Consider the following 25,868-nt stretch of genomic DNA (forward strand, 5'->3'; position numbering starts at 1 on the left):
TGCTGATCTCAAGGGGCGGCTGGGCATATATGGACGTAAGCGCTCCTTCAGGTAACCAGGACCCAAGCCGTTTAGGGCTTTATAGGTCATCACCAACACCTTGAATTGGGCCCGGACTTCAATGGGAAGCCAGTGAAGCTGATGGAGAACTGGAGTCATGTGACCATAACGCCCAGTCCCCGTCAGCAGCCTGGCAGCTCTATTTTGAACCAACTGAAGTTATGGAGGTTCTGGAGCCAAGACGACAATCAAACAGTAGTGGGGAACTATAACCTTTCAATAGGTGAGTGACAAGATCTAGTGCTAAGGGTATTCCTTAAAATAATTGCTAAAACCCTTTTCTACTAACCCAAGCTTTTTCTCTTCTTGAAACCTACCTGCTTGATGTGGCTTATCTTCCTGAGTCACATTAACATCATTCTGCCTGCCTCATTGATTTTTATTTTCTAGCTTACAGCTTTTTAACATCTTAATCTGAGTCCATTAAAATTCATGGTCTGGAAATCGTTTTCATAGGGCAATCATTGTACCAGAGAGCTGTCAGTCAATCACAGATACCCACTTGAATTCAGTGATATAATTTTAATACAAAATAAAATGCTTCCAGTGGAGGAGAACAAGAAACCACAAGCAATACCAACATTTATTTGTACATTAACCAAAAATTCTGTTCTATGTATATAGTATTGAGTTGGACGAAATAAAACATAGTTATGAAACATGTGGACCTGGTTACAGCCCACACTTGTTACACCTCATGCTGATATTAAGGAATAATGTACAACAATCCCCGCCCCCAACAAAGACATAACACACCTTTATCTTATCCTTTAGTTAACTCCGTATTCTTACACACTGGCCCATTCCATAAAGACTCAGAGACACTTATGTTAACAACAGTGTAAGCTTAAGGAGGAGTGAAGAACCACCTACCGACAAACTGATTCTAAAAAAGATTTTGGACTGTGCCAAAATGGACAGATTGACTTTGTCCCTGAAGGAGAAAAGGGATATTGACTTCTATCAAACCTGGAACTCCTTGTATTATTGGCTAGAGAAATGGGACTACGCACAGACTTAAATATGTTTATGGATTACTATAAAAAGAAAAAGTATGGGGGGACTGACCCAGTAGGTCTGACACTTTTGATGATTGATGTTTTTTAGTTTCTTTTTGTTAGTTAGTAGAAAATAACAATAAAACTTATTTAAAAAAAAACAGTGCGAGCTTAAAATCACATGTGTTGTTAACACTTCCAACTACATTTATCATTTGGAGAACCACATGGTACCTATGCCAAGATCCAAGATGCAGTTTTGGTTCACCATGTTCCTGAATTAGTGGATTATAGCCTAACCTAAGCAATTCCTTTTGTAAAAGGGACAGAGTCATGAGAAGCTCTTCCTGTCCCGCAACAGTGCAAGGATAGTCATGCAAACCCATTATCCAGGAAGAGTGTGTAAACTGCAGAAGGAACATGGCAAGATCACATCTGTTGCTGAAGCACACAACATCAGTTCCAGTCAATCCAGATAGTTTAACCCTTTGCTCTACAAGTTTCTAGTCCTTATATTTCATGGGGATACAAATTAGAAGATTTACAGGTGGTACACTGTACCACAATCTTTTTTGGACTTGGTTAGAAACTACACCTGGGAAATGCTGGAAGAACCAAGACTTACTAATTGTCTCAATATGCAACATGATTTGCCACAGTGTCCCTGGCAAAGCTTTAAAAATTGTGCTTGTGTTAAACTTGCCCACAAGGTAGGATTCCATGCAAGTCACCATCTCAGAGATGAATGGCAACTGTCTCCTTGCAATGAAAAAGAGAGTCAGTCCCTGATCCATAGCCCTGCACCACTTCTGGGTCCCCACTGGAGCTGAGTGCTGCTTACCTTCTGCTCCAATGGACACCAGCTTGACTCCTTTGCTAGCAATGAAATCCAGGGCTTTATTCACATTTGAGATTTTGTGTACTCGCATTTTGCCTCTTTCTGGTTTAGCCAAACGTTCACCTAGTCAGAAAGAGAAAAAAGTTTATCTCTTTTCCAGTGGACGTCCTTATTCCAGCTCAGTAAACAGCATTTATACAACCTAAAAGAGAATGTTTAGCAAATTCATAGCTTTATAGTTTGTAACAAAATTACAACTTCTAATTGTAGAGTTTTGTTCACATTTGAGATTTTATGCACACCTGATGCTAACCTATTTCAGAATGCAACTGGGAGAAATGAACATTTGAATACTTCCCCACATAACAGTGTCTCTACAATTTCTAAAGCAGCACATCAGGGAGAAGGCTAAGTTAAAATCTTCATCCTGACATGGTACCTTTCCACAAGCAGGGCCTTTTGAATCAGGAAGTATATACTACTCAACACTTGTATTCTGAAGACATACAGTTCCAGAAGGGCTGTATCACATGCTTTTTCATAATCTCTGGGTTAACAAGTAAATGTGTGACTTTCTTGTGAGCAGCATTTGTAGGAACCCTGCCAAGACTGAGAGAAGTGCTTGAAAACTGCCCTGCCCTGGATCGTCCGCATTTTGGTGATATACAGAGCCTACTTCTCATCAACAGCAGGAGAGTGGGGTTAACACTGGTGTACCGCAGCACTGAGGGCTGCTTCCCACAGGTTTTTTTGCAGGAAGCGTGCATGCATTTCCATTCTACATACAGAGGAGCATGCCTCAAGAAAAGCGGCCACCAGTAAAAATGCCGTCAAATTGTATAAGTGCGTATTCTGGAGTTGTGGGGGAGGGAGGCACATGAGGTCCAGTGCACTAGAGCCATTTGTGTTGTAAGGGCCTGGGTCCACAATGACCCCTGCTTTCCTTCTCTTACTTAGCCTTTAACTTCAAAACACTGAAGGACCAGCCTTTATAGTAAGCGTTTACTTTGAACTGCTGCCAAAAGCAACCGAAACAGAAGTTGAGAGAGGCAGAACAACAGGCCCATTTACTTCTGACAAGACTGTATTGACTCTCCCACTGCGGTCATGGTATTTTTCATCCCACGATGCCACGACAAAGTGGCACTTGTCCCACACTCTCCAAAAGGGACCACAGGCACATGCCAAGGGGACATGTGTGGCCCCATATTGCGATACAGCAAAGAAGGGGTTTCTAGGCTGCTGCTTCTGCAGAGACAAGAGGAGTCTTTGTGCCCTTGAAGAGACTGAGAATGCCATGGCCCTGCTTACATGATTTAACAGTGCCAAACATGTAGCAAGGGACTTTCCTAAAGAATGCTGGCTGCCCTCTGTAAAGGCTCCAAAAAATGGCATACTGAAAGTGACAAATAAATAAGGTGAGATGAAGGGAGAGAGGAGACAATTCAACACTAAGGAATATGTGTAGGGTGGGCACAGGCCAATGCCCTTTAAACTGAAACAAGGAGGGTCCCCCTCCACCACCCTCCCAGTCACTTGTGCCCCTCCTATCGTGGCCTGTACACTGCTTCCTTTTGGCTTTCCTCTTCTTCCACATGCATGAGTGAGTACTTCACTAACCAGATAAACAAGGCAAAAATAAACAACACAAGGGACTCAACTCAGCTGGTTCCTGGCAGGCATCAAAGAAAGCCACCGAATGGAGACCTCTCAGTTCTTGGCTTCCAAATTCTGCAGTATTTTGAACCCTGAACTATTTGAATCAGCATGTGAAGAAGGAACATTCTTTGTTTGCCCAAAGCTTTTTGTTTCTGAAGTGCAAACGAGCAAATCCAAACACAGGCACACCAGGGAAGCCCCAGGGGAATATTAGGCAGTGTAGAACTAAAATTAATAATAATAATATAGTAAAGTATTAGAGGGGCAACCTAAGAGAACTTGGCAGAGGAGAAGGAGGCAGGCTCCTCTCTTGATTTTTCATTGAGTCTGTGACTAGTTTGACTGGAAAAGTAGTGCTGACACTACTGGTGGTGGGTACAATGTGGAAAGGTGCAACTCTACATCGCATCTGCTTCTTCTGTTAATATAGGGCCAGTTTGCACATGATGACAAGCCAATTAACCTTCAGGTTGTCATGGTATATGTCAGCTGCCAATCTGAGTATGTAAGCCGTGGCTGGGAGTTGCCATGGCTTGTTGTGTTATGCAAACTTTCAAATAACCCACTGCTTGCTCTAGGGTTATTTGAGCGTTGTCTAGCCCTCTTCTTGTCACCAGAGCTCACACTACATAATAGGCTGCAGCAAGCCAGATATCTACAGACACAATGCAAAAATCACACTCATGGTGCCCAGGTAAATTAAGCCACAGTAGGGTGTTGTGTTGTGTAAACTAGGGCTACTCCACTTTTTTGTTAATTAATGGCATGGCAATGGACTCCTACTTTTTGCATTGTGAAGGTTGCTTGCTCCAAGAGGTTATTTACAAATTTTGAACAGTACTCTAGGATGCTTTCTCTTCACTAAGGTAAAGGTAAAGGTTTCCCCATGACATTAAAGTCCAGTCATGTCTGACTCTAGGGGGTGGTGTTAAGCTCCTTTTCTTAGCCGAGGGAGCCAGTGTTGGTCTGTAGACAGTTTCCGTGGTCCTGTGACCAGCATGACTAAACACTGAAGTGCACGGAACGCTGTTACCTTCCCACTGAATTGGTACCTTTTTATCTACTTGCATTTGTATGTATGCTTTCGAACTGCAAGGTTGGCAGGAGCTGGGATGAAGCACAGGAGCTCACTCCGTCTGTGGATTCGAACTGTCAACCTTTCAACCAACCAGCCCAGCAGCTCAGCAGCTTAACCCACTGTGCCACCACATTCCATTCTCTTCATTCCCACTGGGGAAATTTAGACTCTTCCTGTACCTCTGCCACTCTCTTGGTTGGAGAGAATTCCCTAAGGCATTTAATCAATGATTGACTTACCTGATATGACTTCCAGGAGTAACATAAGTTTAAGGCCATCCCTGAAATCTTCTTCTATGTTCTCAATTTGTGTGCCAGCCTTGCGGAGGTGAGAGTTACACCAGGCTGTAAATGTCTGGAAAGAGATGAAGGCAGAAGTAATGAATAACACTCATCAGCTAAGAAAACTTGCAACACTGCTGGGGAAAAAAAATCTGTAATATCTCAAAAGCTCGATGCTATAATTTACTGAATTAGTACCAAGGTATAATTAGAATTATCCATTCTTTTGTGCACTAGTTCTGAAGAAAAATTCCCCAGACAAAGTCCCCAGAAGAAAAAGGCTATTCCATTTACACTAGTGAGCATTGGTGCTGCAAGGATAGATTCTTGTGTCAACTGGCCACTCAGCTGGAAAGTACTCCATGGATTCAAATGTAACCTAGATACAATCTTTAAAGTACCATAATAGCCTATACATAAAACTGTGCTATACATAAATAAAATGCTTAAATGGTTTTGCTATAAAAGAAAGAAACATACCACTCATGGAAACAGAATTTTCTTTTATAACAGTCAGTTGCTTGACTGGCACCATTTGTCCATTTAATTAACTTGTCAATAATGTCAAAGCATAGAACACATGCTCACATCCTGCTTAATTATAAGCACCAGATTCATCTTCACATTTACACTGCATTGCTATCTTTTAGAAAGGGCAGGAGTCATTGCCCTTTTCATACTTGTATACAATTAATCTTAGACTCTGCAGTCATGACGTAATCTGCATATATTTAGTGGCAGATTTTGGAAACCTCCTTTTGCCTTCCCTCACTCTCTGATCCATCTTAGGCTGGGAGAGCTTTTCTGTCCAATGAAGCTGTCTACTATTACTATATGTGACTCCTCTGCTTAACTCTATGACTTCATTTACTCAGATCATTTATACATTCTTCCATATAGCTATGCATTGTGAATAATAGCGCCATACAGATGCTGCTGCTGCTGCTGACTATATCACAATTATATCACACTTTTTTGCTCTTGTAAGAAACCTAAGGCAAATTACATAGCTCCATTTTGCCCTCACAACAACCCTGTGGTGTAGGTTGTGCTGAGGGCCTGCAACTGGCCCAAAGTCACCCAGTGAGCTTCATGGCCAAGTAGGGACTAGATCCTGGATCACCCAGGTCCCCAGTCCAACATTCGGACCACCACACTACACTGGCTCTTATACAAGCTTGAAGTTCAGTGAATGACCCCCAGGTATTGCTTATTTTTGTTCTCATACATTTAACTGAGGTTAAACTGTATGAGCCAATTTCTCCAATTGTACAGCATTTTATGATACTCTGGAAAATGAAGCAGGAATTGAAAATATCTTTAAAACAGAGGTTAAACAGAAGCCCAAATTCAGTGCCAGCCATATTTCACATGCCAAACATGTAGCTCTGCTTCTGGCAGTACATTTCTCCTGACTGCAATGGTATTTAGAAGTCTGGCTTCATGTGGAATTACAGATCATCCTCTTTATTCACCAAAGTCTTCTACAATATCCTTTCTAAAAAGATTACCAACATCCCCCCCCCCCCGCAACTATATCACAGCTAGCTAAAGCCAGCAGCAGAAGGAAATTGGTATGGGTTCCAATGCCTTCTGTGGGAAGGAATATGTATTTGTGTATGTGTTTTGCAAGAGAAAAGCCTGATGAAAGATGCCAAATTCACTTCCTTTAAAAACACATACAGGGATGAAAAGTGGTGATGAGGAATATGAACACCTATGTTTCCTGAGATTCTTGGAAGCAGACAGCAGGTTTCCAGAAACAACAGGAACTCTATGAAACCTGGCTCAGACACAAAGCAATCTTCCAATTTCACCCGCCTCACAAGATTGTAATGAAAATAAAAGTATAAAAGTAGTGTAAGGATGTAAAAGACACTTGTCAATATGTACTTTTCCTACAATGGAGAGGGGAAGTCCCATTCAAGCATCACCCCATGTTGGCAAACTTGTCATCAAGGGAGAAGACAGATTTAACATTTTCTGAAGCTGGCATTCATCACCCGGACATGTGCCAAAATCTGAAAGCAGCAGCATGTTTTGTTTTGCTTTTTACACTCTTGATTCACCACTGCACTTCCCAAATATATGTAGTTCCTCTGATGACAGATTATCTGTGACTCAAAACACACATTGAAGGTTTACTGTTTTTTTTTTCAATAAAAATATCTGTATGTTATTTTTATTTGTCTTCTTATCAATAGACAGTTATCTTCAGTATTAGGCTTTGGTGATGACAAATTTCCAAAGGGTAGAATAGAAAAGACAAGCATGTTCGTGAGTCCATAAAAATGAACAAAATTTGAAAGATGGAGAAGCAGTACTTGTGTAGTAATACAAGGTGAAGGGCAGGAATTTCCCATAACCATGCCCCAAGGGAATCCAAAATGCAGGCAGCTGTGTGCATCTGTAACAGGGATGGGCAACTTTGAGAGGTTGGGGACCATTTCCATCCCCTGTGCATGATGTAAATGGGGAGGGGGAATAAAACAGAATGGCGGCTAGAGTGCCAAAAGGATCAAAATTAGCTGCTAATTCTCTCCATTTTGGTTTTTCGTAGCAGTTCCAGACATCATTTTGTCTGCATATAAATAGCATATAAATTTGGGAGGTCCCTCTGAATTTTGGGAGTGGTGGGGGCCATAGTAGGAAACTGGCAGAAGCCTCATGTTGCCCATGTCTTGTGTGCGTGTGTCTATGCACCCACCCTCAAATACCAGTGGCACATAGTATTACTTAGTTTATTGGTTCCGTTGACAGTCATGGAGGAGGAAGCTGTCAGAGGGCAGGGTTGTGGTTACCATGCTGGACTTTGCCTAGAGGGAGCTTAGATTGAGTGGCTTGTCCATTAGTCCCGAAAGATCAACACCCACTTGATGGCTTGCCATGGCTTATGTCTCTCACAGTCCCTCTCGGTCTTCCAGCTACAGCCAGTATGTATCCCAGGAGCCTCTGTAACAGAAATCCTCAATTCCTTTTCCCTATAACAGCACCTTTTCTGCATTTAGTTTACTAGGGTTGCTGGCTCATGATAGAAACCCCACTACCCTGCCTCAGATCGCCAGAGGGATTCAAGTTTCAGAGCTCTTTTTAACATTATACACTTTTTATTTTGAGGACTTGAACAAATGAGCAAGACCACAAGTGTGCCTGCCGGCCTGCTACTGCTACATATTTCCCCCCTTGCAATATCCTTCTTTATGAGTCCTTATGAGTGCTGGGATGTGTTTGCATTTTTTAAAATTTCCTTTATGTGTGTGTGTGTGTGCGCCTTGAATAAATGTGCAAGACTGCCTGTCTGTGATTTAGTCGCATGGGAATACCCCTACCTTGTCAATGTCCCCGTCAATTTCATCCTCTACTCCCTCCCTACAAAACACCTTTTCTATTTAAAAAAAAGGCTGCTTCACATTCTGTTGAAGGGCTAATGCCCACCTCATCTCTCCAGCAGCTGCCAGCCATTTGGGGCTCTTCCCACTCTTTCCATTTTGGCCACTTCCCCCCACTGGTCTCCAGTGCTATATGTCAGATATACCTGAGGTTTACTGAGCAGTGAGCAGCTTTACTAAACATGCAAATTTCAAGGGACGTAAGTAGGGATAATTGGCAAACATACACAAACATCAAGATAGGCAAGTGAAACAGATCACTAAAATTGCGCAGAACAGTAATATGATGGGAAAATTGCGCAAAAGTCCTAGCAGCTGACATCTTGCGCAGGGCCCAAAATAACAACCTACCAATTGCACAAGCATATGGGGTGCTCTCAGTATCCTTTCTTCAGGAAAAAACAATTAAAAATTCCATCCTGAGGCTGAGGGCATCGGCAATGATGCATAAAAATGATAGTACTAGGAGAGTCAGAGCAGCAGCAGGTGGTTTTGAAGTTTTGCCAGGTGGTTCTCCAGCCATGCCCAACAACACATGATAAAGTTGTCCTGCTTGGCTCAGACAACACAACAAACCACCCTAAATGACCCTACAACAAGGCATGGGTTCTCTTGTTTGCAAAACAACAATGCATGATGGGGGGAAAAAACACCAGATTTCGATTCACATGTCATGGTAAGGCATCCTGCAACCACTCATTATAACAACCCATCATGACTTAGTGTGATTTGTAAACCACATCATCATTGAAGAGTTTGGGGATGTAGCCAGATGTTAAACTTAGTGGTCCTCCAGACAGATATAAACTAGTTTGGTGAGAATTATGTGACGCACCATGAGAGGTCCATAGAGAAAATGCTGTTTTACCACTATGGCCCATTGCCCTTCCAGTGAGATTTCTTGCATAACTCCCTGGGTATTTTCCCTTCTTCTACCACCTTTGTGTGTCTTAGTGTGAAATAGGACACCAGCTATTTAACCAGACTGGCAAAACCGCAAAGCTACTGAAGGGGGCTGCCCTCTCTATGGCAACAAGACCTGTCATGGGACCCTGCCATCATATTCATTAGACTTCACTGCATCCTGCTTAAGAACATTGTGTCTCTGAAGCAAGAGCTTATCTCCGTTAGGCTTCAGAACAAGAGAAACATTTTGCAGTTGCGTAATGAGTCTCCAACTATGTTTTACTCCACCTACTCTTAAGAAGTTCAGCCAGATCAAAAAGCAAACTCCTCAAGGCCCCACAACGTATAGTCAGAAGCATTACAGGAGACCATTCATAACATGTCTCTGCCTCTGGGAAAGTCGTTGTCCTGCCAACTGACAAGCTAGCCTTCGTTCTCACAAAACAAGTGTCGCTTTAAATGTATCAGCAGAGAGATGACAGATAGATAGCTGGATAGATATTTCATAGTCAAGCAATGAAATCTTAATTGTTCCAAGTACTTCCCAAGTTAAAGCGTCTGCATAGTAGCCAATCAGAAATGAATGGAGATAACAAAGATCATGTACAAGTTTGAAGCCAAAGTGCTTCAATTTTACCAGCAGAAACTTAGATAGTCAACAAAGCCGTATCAAGCAGGCATCATGTGAGGAACGGCCTTCCTCAGCTCTCTCTGGCCTGCCTAGGTCAGCACCGGGCTCAGAACACTTGGCTTTTGCATAAGAAATCCTTCTGTTTTTTCTGCTGAAGGCTTTCTGGGCCCCGCTATGTTCTCTTTCCAGTATTCCTATGATGGCCTATGGCATGGGTCCTCAAACTACGGCCCATGAGCCGGATCTGGTCCGCCATGCCCATTTATCCGGCCTGCCTCAGAGGTTTTGGACTCCCTGCGCCTGCTGCCTCACCAGCCCACACCCGCCGCCACCTTTCAACTGGCCCCCTGTTGAAAAAGGTTGAGGACCCCTGGCCTATGGGCTGCTTTGCAGCCAGGGTGAGTTGAGGTCAGTGGATGATACCGGTGTAATACTGGTAGGTGTTCTTTTTGAACTTGGTACCTGTGATGACTTACCGATTTCTGTATCCAACAGGACGCTCACAGGGCTAAGTATAATACAGGGCCTATGATGGCACAGTTAGAATGCTCACCTCAGAAGTGAGATTTCTCCCGGTTCTTTCCTTTACATAATTCAATGTAATTATAATTACATAGTTTAATTCACTGTCCAGCCTCCAAATACTTTAGGCATGCCCAAGGGATTCTACTGGGTAAGTAGAATTATTTTTTTTCTCTTTCTTTTAAAAAAGCATGCCTCTGTGCCATATAACAAACTGCTCAGGAAGGCCTCCTCACTTCACGAATGGAGAGCCTCCAGCCCATTGTGCTTCCCTATCCTTTGATCAGCTTCTTTTGCTGTTGTCTTTAATCAGTAATCAGAAATAAAAGGATACTTAAAGACATTTAGGGTACAATCCTTTGCATATTTAGATAGAAAAATGGCTAGCTGGGGAAAGTTGTAGAACTTTTCCTACCTAAACATGCACAAGATTGTGCCCTTAAGTTTTAAATACCTGTTTTCAAATGCAAGCATCAATTTGATACATTTCTATAGCACCCTATAGCTAAAGCTCTTGAAGCAGTGGACAACATGATAAAACATAATATAAAACAATTAACATTGAAGAATAGAAAACACTTAAAACCAATTTTAAAACATTTAATGGTAAAACTACCAGAACCCAATAAATAACAAAGACACCCTGACATATGTTGTCAAATGCCTGGGAGTAGGGGAATGTCTTAACCTGGTGCTTCAAATACGCCACTGATGGTACCAGACTGATCTACTGGGAAGATCATTCCACAGTGAGGTAGCCACCACCAGAAAGGCACCTTCTTCCTTGAGGCTGTTCTCCATAACTTCCTTCAGAAAAGGCACTCTGGAATACCTAGCACATAACTGAGTTGTGTTTTGCTGGCAAGGAAGCTGCTTGCACTGGGTCTTAGCAAGGAGTGGGGAGATGGAGGCCAGCATCCTCACAAGGCAGTATTCCCAGCCAGACAGTTCAGATTCGGAATGTGAGATCAACAGTGTAGAAGGGTAGGAGGAACTGGCAGGTGACTCTGAAAAGCTGAGGTTAACAAGCAAGCATGAGTTAGCCAGCGACTGAGAACAAACCTATCTGGGTACAGAGCAGGGGACAAAGGGGAGGAGGAAAGCGAATTTTAGAGATTGTGAGGCAGTGCCAGCCCAAATTGGTGGACCAATTATACAGTGTCAGGCATTGCTGCCATTTGGCTTATATGCAGCATGAACCATCCTGAATGTGGAGTCAAGACTCTGAGAAAAGGAGGGGAAGAGGGGGCACTTTCAGTTTGGAATCTACTCTTCATGTGGGTAGCAGCTACTCCCACAGATCAGAGGGATCATTACTTTGATTTGTACAACTTGTTAACAACTCTCACAGAAAATGTCCTGCATCACAGCAATATCTAGTAAGCTGCAATAACAAACTGTATTTTATGAACTTTCATTTTGGTTTACTGGAAAGGAGACTGGGGCTGGGGTGTGAGACAACACACTCATGACAATGAACAGAATATCAAAATGGGTAAGAACTGCATCTGGCTGCCATTTTGCTTTGGTTCCTGCCCCATGCCCTTAGTCCTGCTTGTTCTGGAACTCACTTCCCAGCCCTCTCCCAAATTGGAATCCCCCCCTGCCCCGCCCCAAGCTTAGCTTCAAATGGTGTTTGCCATGTAGTACAGCAGGCTTGTTATTTCAGAAATGTAAGCAGAATGTTGTCTTGGTCACAAAGAACCTGGCTCATTTGTCCAGCTATTTCTCTTTGCTGATATCATAAATGTAGGCTTTAGAATATCTGAGGTGTTGTTGTTTTTTTTTAGCCATCTCTGTCTCCAGCCCACATCATTGGCTGCCACTAGCAGGGATAATTTTAGGACAAAGGGTACAATCTAAATTGTACTAGATATTACAGAGAAACAGCTTATCCACACAAGCCTGCTAATCTGCTTTCAGTTTTGTCACAGAATTGAGATCTGAGCACTACATAGTTTTTTTTCTTGACTTTCTGCTAGATAACAAATGTTGCATTTTCCCTGCTCCCCCTGCCCCATCCTAAAAACAAAACAAAAAAGAACAAAACAAAACAAAACAAAAACACCACCTCCTTACGAAAGTGCTGGTTAGACTTAGAAGCAAAACTGGGGCTCATAATGCCACGTAAACCCATAAACAATCATGAATAGGAAATGGCAAGGGGACAATGAATGCCTCATGTTGAAATGGACAAAGTTATGCAGTAGCTGTTTCAGGTGACAATTTCATTTTCTGATCACACATATGTCTGTCTTTATTCCTGTAATATCCTTAGAACTAACTCCTCTACATCAATATTTTGAATACAAAAGAAAGGTGAGGTCAGTCTCTGTGACTTAGGGGGTTCCTTCCACCATTATTTTTTACATAAAAGCTGCAGCATTTTTTTCACTGCATACTAAACCAACAAGTTATCACTGTTGCAAGCAAAATTGAAGTGCTAACCGCTGTAGAAAAAAGATATTAAAGTCATAATTCACTTGAGCCCTTCAGCAATTTCTGCAATCTAAATGTCGACAACGCAATCACACAATTGCCAGATATTTAAAAAGCAAATAGACAGTCTGGTCTCCTAATAGTTTTCAAAGAGACAATGCAGTAGTAAGTGACCTTTACATCTGCTCTTTTGCTCCCTCCTTCATATCCTGAGTTCCACCGCAGTCCCTCTGTTTACCTTTTAGCCCAAGCTTCGTGTCACTTCACGTGGGGCTTCCGTGGAGGCAGCTTTACAATCAAGGCAGGACATGCACTGCAGGACAGTCTCCACATCCATAGATTCAAAGGGAGCTCAGAGGAAACCAGGCAAAGCAGAGCAATTGGATGGGAAGAGCCCATACTTCAGTGGCGTTACATATTATTTGCTTGTGTAGGCTCCAGAGTATGATTGCTCTTGTGTTGACGGATATCAGCCGCTAGGGGCAAGAAATACTTCTGCCTAAGACTACTTGCAATAGAGGAGACTGTATTTAAGAAGTGACTAAACCTGCAGAAAATTCCAATAAGAATGGTAATGCAAGGCATCTGAAGGACACAAACTTGGAGAAGGCTGGCTTAAGTACTTTATAACAGACATTTTGATTATGATTTTTACATATACAGTATGTTCCACTTTGATCCAGTATGAGAGCTCCTCTTATTGATATCACTGTTGGAAAATAGAAGTCAGAAGTTTTAGTTTTCTCGGATCATGATGGTTCAGGGACTGTCAAACTGTTTAATTTACCTTGCTATTCATTTAGATCATGCTTCAACTTAATGCACATAGAGAGATGTTCCGAGAATATCCACACACCCATTCAGCTGAAATAAACCTAGTGTGATAATCAAACAAAGGAGAAACAACATACTTCTGTAATATGACGGCCATACTTTCACAGAGGGGTTCTGCTGATCTTTCCTTACCAGGTAATTCAAAAGGATTTCCATTTTATTACTGAAATAGCTTTCCACACTATGAGATTATTTTGCTGTCCAAGGTGAAAATAAGCTGCAACTACCAAACACTGCTTATTTTATTCAGGTGATGGGTGCAAACTGCAATTCCTCCTGGATGGTTCTCATATTTTTATTTGCAACCTGTTCTCCCTGCTCTGTACAAATGAACTTTTTGCGCCATTCACTTCCGCAGAGGGAGGGAAAAGGAACCTCAATCAGGAAAACCAGGGAGTTGGAAAAGGCACAATTCCCCTGAGGAAGCAGGAGAAATAGTGAACCTCCTTAAAGAGGTTTCCTGAATATCTAAGAGCCTTGGAACTTTGCCTTCCTAAGCAGGCGCCAGTGCTGTCTACTGGGATGGGCCAGTCTTGGCCCCCTGACAGTTCTATTAGCTTTTGGCTTGCCAAAGTGCCTTCCCATTCAAGGGAGAGGATTGGTTATTCCAGCATTCAGTTCTCTATATTATGGCCCATTTAATGTTTACACCTCTGAATTCTCTTTTAATTATAAGCCAAACTCTGGAACACTCAATTGTTAGCTGATCTCTCCACACAGCTGCTGTTTACATAGGCTCTGTGGGGACTAAGCTGCTCCCTCCCTCCAGATAAGTGAACGTCAGTCCCTGACATATTATATAGATTTTGGAAGTGCTTCATTCAGGCAACCCTGGATTTTATAAAGAACTGCCAGTAGTAAATGTAGTTATGATGTGTTCTTCATGCTCCTTATGTACACAAAAGAACCCACACATCTTATCCCCATGACAAAGATGCAGTAAGTTGCACTAATTCTCCCAGATTTATAACCCATATAACAATTTTGCCATGGTCTTTATTATGAAGTTATTAAAAGGTCACTGGATAAAATTGCCCCCCCCCAAAATGATTTTCTGCAATGGCCACAGTTTGAATTTTTTCTATGCAATATGATGAAAATGCATAAAAAGCATTCATGCTGCTTCATCCTGTTCATTAAGCTGATCAAAGAACATAATTAGGGCAGAACATGGTTTTATTAGTATGACTTCCATAGAAACAAATATACAGAATAAGGCCTATTAAAATCTTACATAGCTGCCTGAGAACATAAAAGTAATAGATAGACTGAGCCTTGCATAAAACCTGGGCTGGAACTGCTTCAGAATGACAAAACCAGTTGAAAAATGTGGTGTGCATGCTAGTATTTTATCAAATTTTGCTGGTGCAGAGGGAGAGGATTCACAAACACTTAATAATGCAGCATGCTTCTTTATATCTCTTATACCATTTGTTGCCAGTCATAACTCCAGCTGGGCTGCATACCTTTCCTATTTGCTGGGTCGGAAATTCTTAATTAATTCATTCATTAATCACCCCCCAAATGGAACTCAAAACAATAAACTCCATATAAAAACAAAACCTTAATTAAAACACAACATCAAAGCAAATCAAAAGCACAATGAAAAACAGCACTAGAAGAAATAAACAGCACTACTCAATTGGACTCCTCTTCAGCAACAGACCAGGCTTTATGCCAATGACCGGCCTGAAATGAAATACATTTGCCTTCCCACAGAAGAATAACAGAGAGATGATCGTCCCGCTTATCTTAGGAGGATGTTTCCAGAAGCAGCCATTGAGAAGCATCATGCAGCAATATCAGAGATCTGACAGGATCCACATGCACTGCCTCATTTCCATTATTATCCATGCCAGGCACAGGTTGCTGTATTATCTGAACCAAAGAAAGTGGGTGGTGGACGTGGCTTCCAAACTACCCCACAATCCACAGCAAGGATTTCAGGGCTGCCTGGAAGCCTCCACCAACTTCTGCTATGACTGGATGCGATGGCATCCTGCACGCCACACCGTATGGGTGATTCTGGAAATGCGGCTGCTTCCCACCTTTGTTGCTGGTCAAGCTTATTATGAAGGACACATAGAGGATGCAAAACCAGTATCACCCTCTTGAATATGGGCCATCTAGCGTACTTCTGCTGGCAAAGGTGGTCAAAAAAATGAAAATACTACACGGACTTCTAAATATTACACCTGCTACAGAAGAGAATGTGGATAGTATTTCATTTATCAGAGAGTGGCTTTAAAAGAAGATTGGACAAATTCATGGAGGATAAGGCTATCAGTGCTAGTCCTCATAGCTATACACTACCTCCAGATCAGAAGCAGTAAGTCTAGAGACACAGCAGTTGCTGGGGAGCATGGACGGGGAGGTGCGGTTGCACATGTCCTGCTTGTGGTTTTCCTGTGGGCAGCTGGTTGGCCACTGTATGAACAGAATGCTGGCCTAGATGGACATCTGGTGGATCCTTTTTATGTTTATGGTCACACATTTCTGGCTCAGATTTATTGGATTCTTAAATATTTTAATAAGTATTACTGAATTCATTTGACATTGCTTCAGGGTAATTAGCAAACCCACCACATAACCTTTTCACAGAGGCAAGTATCTTGTAAAATGGTTACAGAAATTAATGTAGCTAGCAAATATCTTAATTTATTTCAGCTTTCAAGTTAATTATGTTTTCTGTATAAAACTGTCTAGGCAACACAAGATATACACTAAGCTTCTTACTTGTTCTAAGCTAATTATGAATTACAAGGGCAAGTCTTTATTATGAACAGTATCTTATTTCTGTAGTTTGTTTTTTGTTTTGTTTTGTTTTTAAGAGTGATTGGAGATCAGTGAAAATGTTCCTAAATAAGCATTTTGCACAACGCAAAGCAAATTTGAGTTGAGCAGATGACATTTGGTAGCTTTATGCAGCCTCAAAATATTTTTAGTGCTCATGAAATACTGAAACATGATTTGCAAAAATGGGTGAAAATTTCTGATAAAAATAAAAATTAAGATTAAAAATATCTCCCAGACAAAACCCCCTCCCTTACAAGGAACCCAGGGCAGCCTAACAACTTGTATAAGAACATTATAAACATCAAGTGCATCTGGGTCAACTTAAGAGGGGCAAAAAACAAAGGCAACATAGTCATCTGCATCTACTGCCACCTACCAAATCAAAGAGAAAATGAGGACATTATATTCGAAAAACAAGTAGTCAGTGTTGCAATGAAACACAATGTGGGCATTGTGGGAAATTTCAACTTCCCTGATATTTGCTGGGAGGCACATTTAGCCAAACATGGCCCTTCCAAGAGATCAACTGCATTGATTCAAGATGGGGAATACTTAGTTCAACAGTACTAAAAAAAACCTTGGAGTTGTTGCAGACAACAAACTAAATATGAGCCAGCAATGTCATGCAGCTGCAAAAAAGGCAAATGCTATTTTGGGATGCATAAAGAGACATATCACTTCCAGAAAAAGGGAAGTACTCATTCCCCTCTATTCTTTACTACTCTGACCTCACCTGGAATACAGCATTCAGGTTTGGGCACCCAGGTTTAAAATGGATACTGATGATCTGGTTCTGAGGAGGCCAACAAAGATGATACAGGGCCTGGAAAATAAGTCTTACGATGAGAGGCTGAAAGAATTGGGCCTTTTCAGCCTTGAGAAAAGAAGATTATGAGGTGACATGTTAGCATTCTACAGATACTTCAAAGGCTGTCACAAAGAAGGAGGAAAAGACTTCCTCTCTCTCAGTCCGGAGTGTAGGACACGGAACAATAAACTTAAACTACGGTACACCAGGTGCAGGCTAGACGCAAGGAAGAACTTCCTAACTGTCACGGCAATACAACAATGGAACCGGTTGCCAAGAGAGATCATGTGCTCTCCCACACTAGGGACATTCAAGAAGAAGCTAGACGTTTATCTGACTGGGATGTCGTAACTGGTGGCCTGTACCAGCAGGTGATTAGAACTGTGGCCTTCTTGGCCCCTTCTGTCCCAACTATTCTATGATCCTGTTTAAATCATGTCTAAAATTACAAAATTACAAAACCACAATAAAATACAATGCGCTTAGGAGCTGGCAGTAACAACATTACAGTGGTGACCAGAAGCCCAGTTGCCTGTCAGTGCTTAAAAGTGTGTTAAACACAAGTTAATGAATAGCTATAATCAAGGACTGGAGCAACTAGTAAGGCTATAACCAAACCCTGGAATAATATTTGCTCTTCACATTTCAAAGGCAGAGAAGCCATGCTCTTTACTCAATTCAAGTTTACCCCAATGAACCAGAGGATGTTTAAAATCAGAAAAATGAGAGAAAACATGACTCACTTCATTTTAAGTGGAAGAACCATTGTAGAAGGTAGCCAAAAGCATTCATGCGCGCGTGCACGCACACACACACACACACACACTCATGTTGAAGGCACTCCTAGAAATACCCAACAGAATGAGTGGCCAAGCAGAGAGCAGAATTCTTCTGAGGTAAGGATACAATTGCCTCTCTACTTTCCAAAGCACAGCTGGTTTGGACACTTAGCATTGCTTTATTTTTTTTCCAATTTTGAAAATCTGGCTTGGTCAGCATGCTCAACAGGCGTGCATAATGTATGGCACAGAGAACGCTGCTGTTTTCCCAGTTGTGCAGACTTTTGATTAAGTCACGGTGATTCAGCTTTTACTCCAGAAAAGGATTATCCCCATCTGCATGGCAGAAAACGGGCACACACAACAGAAAGTGTTTGTGTTGAATTTTAGTATGTCTATCTTCCTAATATATTATAGACCAACTTGCAGCCTTTAAAAAAATTAAGAGGGCTAGAAACATTGGTCTCCATGTTTTAAGTATAGCGAGCAGCAGCAATTTTAACTTCAGTCTTTTTCTCTATATTCATTAGAGTTCATTTTCCTTTTTCCAAAATCTACGCACTTTAGGACGCAATCCTAGAATCACACTTTTGCAGCAGCAGATTTCTTGAGAATGCAACATTCTGGTTGCCATCACTCAACAAAACTGAATAGGGATAATTAAGTGAAAGGCTATTCCAAGAGCTGTGACCTATACAAGTGCAAATAGTTTCCTGAGGAGCAATAAAGTTGGCAATAAAGTGAGGCAGGAATGATGCTGTAAATGTTGGTAAAAGCACACAGACGAAAGAATATTTCAGCTGACAGCATGCTCCAGTGCAAAAGTATCATTCCTCATTTGGTGGGTCACATCAAGTGGTCAATAAGGAACAGTATTTGCCCACACTTGTGAATGTGACAAGGAGATATCCCTTCACCTCAAGAATAGAGAAACTAAAATGGCCAACATCTCCATTAAGAGGAAGATGAAAGCATATGGATAGCAAAGCAGGCACCCCAAATTTTTGGGATATTCACAACTGAACAGCTACTGCACTCATGATCAGCATCGTAGCCTAGAACTGAACTGTAGCACAAGAAAAAGAATATCCGCTGGAGGAATACAATTGTGTCCAATAGATGAACAGTATCCATCAAAATTCCCCTTCATCCTATCGCCTACCATACCCCCAAATTCTGCTGCAGTGGGTTGAGAGGCCCCAAGAGAAAACCAGGGATACACAAGGAAAAGATGCACATGTAAAGTGCACTTAGGTTGGATGTTAGACTGTGACAATTCAGAAGTTATTTGCCTAATTTCCTCCCTTTTCAGGTCTTCACTGAAGATGAGTTAATTCTAAGTGTGGAGAGAACTGAGTTCGTATGTTCTGCCTCACACCCTCCACTCCTGGCCTCCCTATTTTGGCAGGAAATATCACTGTAACTGCATCAGATAACATGATTACAGAACCTCATGCGATCAGGAACCCTCATGAGGAATAAAATCAGTGAAGAAAATTTCAAAACCAGCATTGATTTTATTCTGTTTTCTCTTCTAAGCCAGTCTTTATCAATCTAGTGTCCTCCAGAAGTATTATGCTACAACTGCCATTATTGCCATTATTTCCAAATATGGCCATTGGCTGGGAAGATGGAAACTGTAGTCCAACACATTGAAACAGCATTGGGTTGGGAAAAGCTGCTCTCAGCAAACAAACACAAAAGCATTACCAGAGATCATCAGGAAGGTCTGGTGTCTTGTAAAAAAGCCTTCTGTAGCTTGGTGCCCTTCATAAGTTATGAACTTCAACACCTATCAGCCCCAGCCAGCATGGCTAGTAACAGGAATGATGGGAATTCCTTACCAAAACATCTGAAGTGCTCCGGAAGGTTGGAGAAGATTTTTCTAGCCCTCCAGAAAACATTTCCATACTAGTCTTCCAGAAAAGTTTCTGCACTGAATTAAAAACATCATTTGTGCTGTTTTCATGAAAATGCAAAGCCTTTTGGACTTCCTAGTCCATGCCTTGCTTCTTTGAAGCCTTTGTTTACTTCTGATCATGCCCGCTTCAGATCTGACAGGCATAACCCTTTGGCTGCATTAACAATACTGTGCTACTTTCTCCAGCTAAAAGATTAGTTTAACATACAGCATAGCAAGGAAAGTTTATGAATATTAGCAAGGATGAATGTTAGCAGTGGCTAAAATTATAATCACAGACTTTATTAAAGCTAGAGAAAACAGCAGAAATACAGGCAGCAATCTGCAAAATGCTAAGTGTTACAACCCACAGGTCTTTTGGCATCTAACACGACCAGGCAGGCACCATTTGAAAAGGCAGAACAGTAGGATGATAACAGGACAAAAATAAAGAGAAAAGAAAGTGTGGCATAAGCCACAGATCATCAGTAGTAAAGGCAGTGCTTTCTTTGACCTTATTTAAAAGATACTCAGGTAGCAAGGCTGAGAAAAGCCTTCTGCCATTGCAGCCAATTTACACAAAAGTTTGCAGCTGTAAACACAACAGTGTGTGGCCATAAATGCCAGTCAGACACCCATTATAAACTTAGGGACATACCTCTCCCTTTCACACTTTATCTGTTTACTACAGCCTAAGGAACCCCAGAATAGCACAGCTGCTATGTAAAATTGAAAGTAGCTCTGAGACCTGGAATGTGCCAGTGGTCAGAAGCTACCAGACTTGTAGCTAAACTGACAATAAGTTTGATCCAGACCCAAATTGAACCTGAATCTCACTGAATTCAGTAACACAAGTTAGTTAAGTTTTAACTGACTGTCCAGGATTTCAATGGGAGCTACGTTCAACTTATTCTGAATCCAACCCTATTTATTTACCTCAGAATAAATTAGTGCATATGCATCTCAATAAGAAAAGAGCAGAGGCACTGAAACATTGCAATTCTGAGCATTTAAAATTAGAGCTTCAGTGGAAAATTCCCTAAACTGTTGCCTTCCACATCCTTTGGACTACAACTCCCAGAATTCATCACTATTAGCCATGCTGCCAGGATGTGGAAGAAGTTGAAGTCTGAAAGATCTGAAGAACACTAGATTGGGGACAGCTGTTCTAGTGATATCCAGGACTGAGTTTTGACTTGGGCAAACTTTGGATCAAATAAGGTACATTTGAAAAAACAGTTCACATTCTCTCTTGCTACCACCTCACCTCTCCATGTACATGGTGCTACCTCTGTCCCTTCATTCAAACCCTTCCTCAAAACTTGGCTTATTCGCTTGATTTACAACAAAAACCTTCAGGTATTGAGGGAGCAGTGATAACAAGCCATGCTCCTTGCTGAGCTGATGCCGTGCCCAGTGGCAACAGCGCCTCCTCCCCATAGCTGGGCATTTGGTGACAGTTTGAAAGGAGGCCCACATCCTCACCCTGTCATTTTCCTTCTTGTCTGTTTTAGATTGTATGATCTTTAGGAGCAGGTGCTTGTCTGTTTTCACCTATGTAACTCCACAAGTGGCCACGTACAAGCATAATGAGTGGGGAGATGGAATGGCACCATTTCAGTGAAGTAGAAAAAGCTTCTGATAGAAAAGTTTTCAGAGAGAAGACAGGCATAGTAATTTGTTGTTGCTATGTGCCGTGTTGTCTTTGACTTATGGTAAGCCTATGAATGAATGTCCTCCAAAATGTCCTCTTTGACAGCTGGGCTGTGGCTTCCTTTCTGGAAATGAACCATTTCATAACTGGTCGTCCTCTTCTTCTGCCTTTGGCTCTTCCCAGCAAGATTGTCTTCTCCAGTGAGTCATGTCTGCTCATGATGTGCCTTCTCATGATGAAAGGTCCAACCTTGTCATTTTTGCTTCCATTTCTATACTGCCCACAGCAGAAGCTCTCTGGGTGGTTTACAAGAGAATATATAAATAATTTACATGCCTTCAAAAACAATGTAGATGAAGGTGCAAGCCAGTTTGAATGTGGTGTTGAGGCTGCACCTGAATTTCAGCCCCATGCTAAATACTAAAATAGATTTATAGCCTCAAGAGCTGTAAGGGTCAGCCACCCTCTACCTCTTCCATATTATGCTGGAATTCCTGATGAATGCTGTAGCCAATTAAAAATAATTGTTTTCCATAGACATTTGCTCTTGTTCCTAGCAATCCAAGAAATTAACATTGATGTAATAATCCAAGTGAAAATTTTAATAACTTCTCTGGATGTTCTGGATGTCCAGCCAACATGAGTGCTATGCTTTTTCCACGTAAGACCCATGAGTGCTTACAGTTTCTACCTAGTGATGGCAAGTGATGGGAGATGGTTTGCACAGGACCCCAGCACCACTGTCCACCTCAGGAAGCCCAGATCAAAATATTCATTACATCCACTGGATTCACCACCAACACCCACAATATACACTGTACTGCAGATTGAGGCAAACTGTGATGACAAAACAAACTGCACAGCTGTCACGATAACAAAAGTAGTCAAATGAAAAGGTGTGTATAAATTTCAATTCAAAACTGGACAACATGCAGATAGAGATTATCAAAGGCAATTTAGAGTAAACAATACATCCCATTGATTTATGTAGGTTTTGTCTATGATAGGTATTATATCATATGAGCAATAAGAAATCCTTGCTTAGAAGTTCAGGAAAGACAGTGAAGGTAAAATGGAGGCAATCAGAAAGTAAGATATTCTAATACAAGAGTGAGATAGTGGAGTCAATTTATCCAGTTTAAGTAGGATGCACCATCTTAAAATAATACTTCCACCTGGCCTGTTATTAAAGAAGCCTAATGAGGTTTTGTTTTTCTGCCCAAACAAGTTTTATTTTAAAGCACAGCTTCAATCCTAGATAAATGTAATTGTTAGTTGTGCATATAAATTAAAAATACAACAATACTTTGCTTGGCACAATATGAGGGTTAATCAAAGCAATTCCATGTTGATCATGCAAATGAACCATTACAGCCCTTCTTGCTTTGGGAATGGCTGCTGCCTTCGGTTTTGGACAGAGGTCTTAAAGTCTTGTATCATAAGTCTTGTAGCAGGACAAGGTATGATTGGTACCAATCCAATCCCCCTTTCAAGAGTGGTTGGGGTGTCTGCGCTTCCTTCTGTGAGATGCAACCCACTCACCCCGCGCGCGCGCCTGTGTGTGTGTGTGTGTGCGCGCACGCGCGCGCAACAACGGCCTTTTGCGATGCAGTGCCCTGCAAAAGTGTTGGACTGCACTCTCTTCATTCCCAGCCAGCATGGGGCCAAGCTGGGGAAGATGTGCTACAGTATTTAAGCTGCTGTGAGAAGAAAGAAAAGGAAAGCTGAAGGAGCCCTGTGAAACAGGGAGCCTTGTCTTGCCACAGGCCTTTGAAAGATACATAAAATACATCTGGGGCAGTACAAGTATTCTAGCTAAGAGGATAGCAGCCAATCTAGTTTAGTTACCTGTGTCCAGAACAGGATAAGATTACAAAACACAGTTATGTTTGATGGAAGACTCCAATGAAAGGAGTCCACTCTGCCTTCAGATAGTAAAAGCCTTAAGATTCCTTTCACTGTCCGCTACAATCTTCAATATACACACCCACCATTAACTGAATCAGACATTTCTAGCTGAAGCCACATGCCAAATTATTTCTTTCACCTCTATTCTGCACTCTATTTAAAACAAGAAGGCTCTTTTGCTAAAATTAGATCTGAGAACTAGATTTTAGAAGGACTCATTATAGCAGATTGTGTTTTAACATTCATCCTTCTGCTTGCAGTAGTTTGAACACAGAAGTATTTTTCATACTTCAGACTTTCTATACATGAGGGTGATTCTGTTAATTATTAATTTGACAGCCTTAGCACCTCTGTTATTTTCGTTATACAAGTGCTAGTTGGGTGGGGGAGGGGGTGAAGGACCCTTCTTCAAAAATATCTGAAGTAATAGCTCTGTTTAGCTAAAAAGCACAGGTTGTGGGATGCTATTGTTCTTATGCTATGAAACATGAATAAGGGAATGAAACATGTGACATCTGCCATAAATCAAAGTTGGCACAGCTGTAGAGGAAAAGTTTTTATATGTGCCACAACAGTGTCCTGAGGTGGACAGGACAACAGTTCTAGCCCTCTCAAGCAGAACCAGGAATTTAAAGGAACATTCAGTTAGCAGCGAGTACAGTGCGTGATTGTATGTGTATTCTTAAAAATTGACCTGCTGCTCCCAACCAAGAGTTCAAATAGTCCAGAATTCTAGCAGCCCAATTCTCACAGAGACTAGCCTTGGCTTAACACGATTATAAAATGTGCTCCGTAAGGGACCCTTCTGAGAGACTATATGGGAGTTGGCTCCCATGCACAGTTGCCCAGGCCATGCACGCCTTGCTCTATCACAGGGATCCCTAAGAGCAATGAGGACGTCTTCAAGCAGCACCTTCACGTTTATGAATTACTGCAGCTTGGCTCTCTCAGATTTACCATGCATGAAGACATATTTATTTTAATCTGTCTACTGTGCTTACTACCTGTAACATTTCTTACCCTGGAACTACTGTATGTCGTGCCTGAAGAAATGAGATTCTGCACTTCCAGTGGTTGTACAAAATGCAGCTGCACAGAGACCTCTGGCACCTGTCTGATATTGTTTGTGTTATAAATGTTAATGAGTAACTCAGGTGTTCCCAAAATGCACACTACAAGGAAGTTCCAATTAGCTGGATTATGAATTCCATTAAGTGGCTGCATTATTTGAATTTGGACTATTCTAAGTTATAATTCTATGAAAAAAAGGGTAATTGGTTCCAACACAGCAGAAATAGGCAATGGAAATTTTTAAGTATACATGTTTATATGTGTATTATTAAAATATTAAATAAAGGATAAGAAGAATATACTTATAATTTAAATTTATTGCTAATGAAGTCATGGAGTAGTTATAGAGAGCATCGCTGTTATATGCTCTACTGAACTAGATGCTTTGCACAGTGTAATATAACACCGATGTAATTTCTGCATGGCCTAGCAAACTGTTGACTATAAATCAATATAATTAAAATACAATTGCTTTAATGGCACACTTTTCATCTGTAAGATGAACCATCAAAAGAATAAAACTAGCTTCTTTTGTACTCTGCATGAATCACTCTACTTTGCTGCTGCTTCCTACTCTATGATTCACAAGCTTCTCCATAGCTGTGCATGCATGAAATGGCGACGGATAAAGCCTTTCCTACTTTCATTTCTTAGGAGGTCTAGTAAAAGGAAGGAGTGAGAAGTAGGGAAAACATACTATAAAGTTCAGAGACAGGTGGAACAATACTGAAGTAGCAGCATGTAAAACCCACATGGTGACCTGGTAACCTAAACTGCACATGCACTAGGCTCACATTAACTGAATTCCGGTTTACATTAAACCCAACCTGGTATCATTATACAATTCACACTAAATTATATATTGCATTATTCAAACTCATATTAATCATGACCTAGCTGTATTTTGTATCTCTGGTATGTCTTATTTGGAAAAAGAGCTGTTCAAGAGCTTGAAAAATCCCTTCTCTTTCGAAGTTGCATACTACCCCATCCAAGTACTGCGGACAAAAAGATTTTCACAAATTACCATTTTTTCCCTAAATATCAGAGAATAAAGTGTGTTAAGGCACAAAGTGATATTGACCCTGTGGTAGCTTGCTTTGGAGATGGGCAGCTGTATCTGAATAACTGGTCAGAGAGTACCAACATCTTTAAATGGGAGATCCATCGAATGTTTGACAAGTTTACCAAGTACAAACAGAGTGGAAGAATTTTCCTTAGAAGTGTGAAAGAGGCAGGCAAAAAAGAAAGAAGGCATGAAGTTTTAACAGATCAAAAGCTTTCACATACAATGAATCAGCCTGTGAAGCAGGTTGC

The 25,868-nt window shown here is 41.3% G+C and overlaps 1 protein-coding gene across 6 annotated transcripts in view; it reads right to left on the minus strand.

The window, feature by feature from the left end:
- ACTN1 (actinin alpha 1) overlaps positions 1-25,868 on the minus strand; it is a 112,336-nt gene that overhangs the window by 48,579 nt on the left and 37,889 nt on the right. For all 6 annotated transcript variants that reach the window (XM_044436932.1, XM_044436930.1, XM_044436933.1 and 3 more), the window contains exons 2-3: positions 4,873-4,987; positions 1,900-2,019 (exon numbers count right to left, since the gene is read on the minus strand). In XM_044436932.1, coding sequence (XP_044292867.1) covers positions 1,900-2,019; positions 4,873-4,987 — 235 coding nt within the window. The remainder of the gene's footprint in view (positions 1-1,899; positions 2,020-4,872; positions 4,988-25,868) is intronic.

Source organism: Varanus komodoensis, unplaced genomic scaffold, assembly GCF_004798865.1.
Source record: "Varanus komodoensis strain SLA01 unplaced genomic scaffold, ASM479886v1 scaffold3, whole genome shotgun sequence".
Classification (NCBI taxonomy): domain Eukaryota; kingdom Metazoa; phylum Chordata; class Lepidosauria; order Squamata; family Varanidae; genus Varanus; species Varanus komodoensis.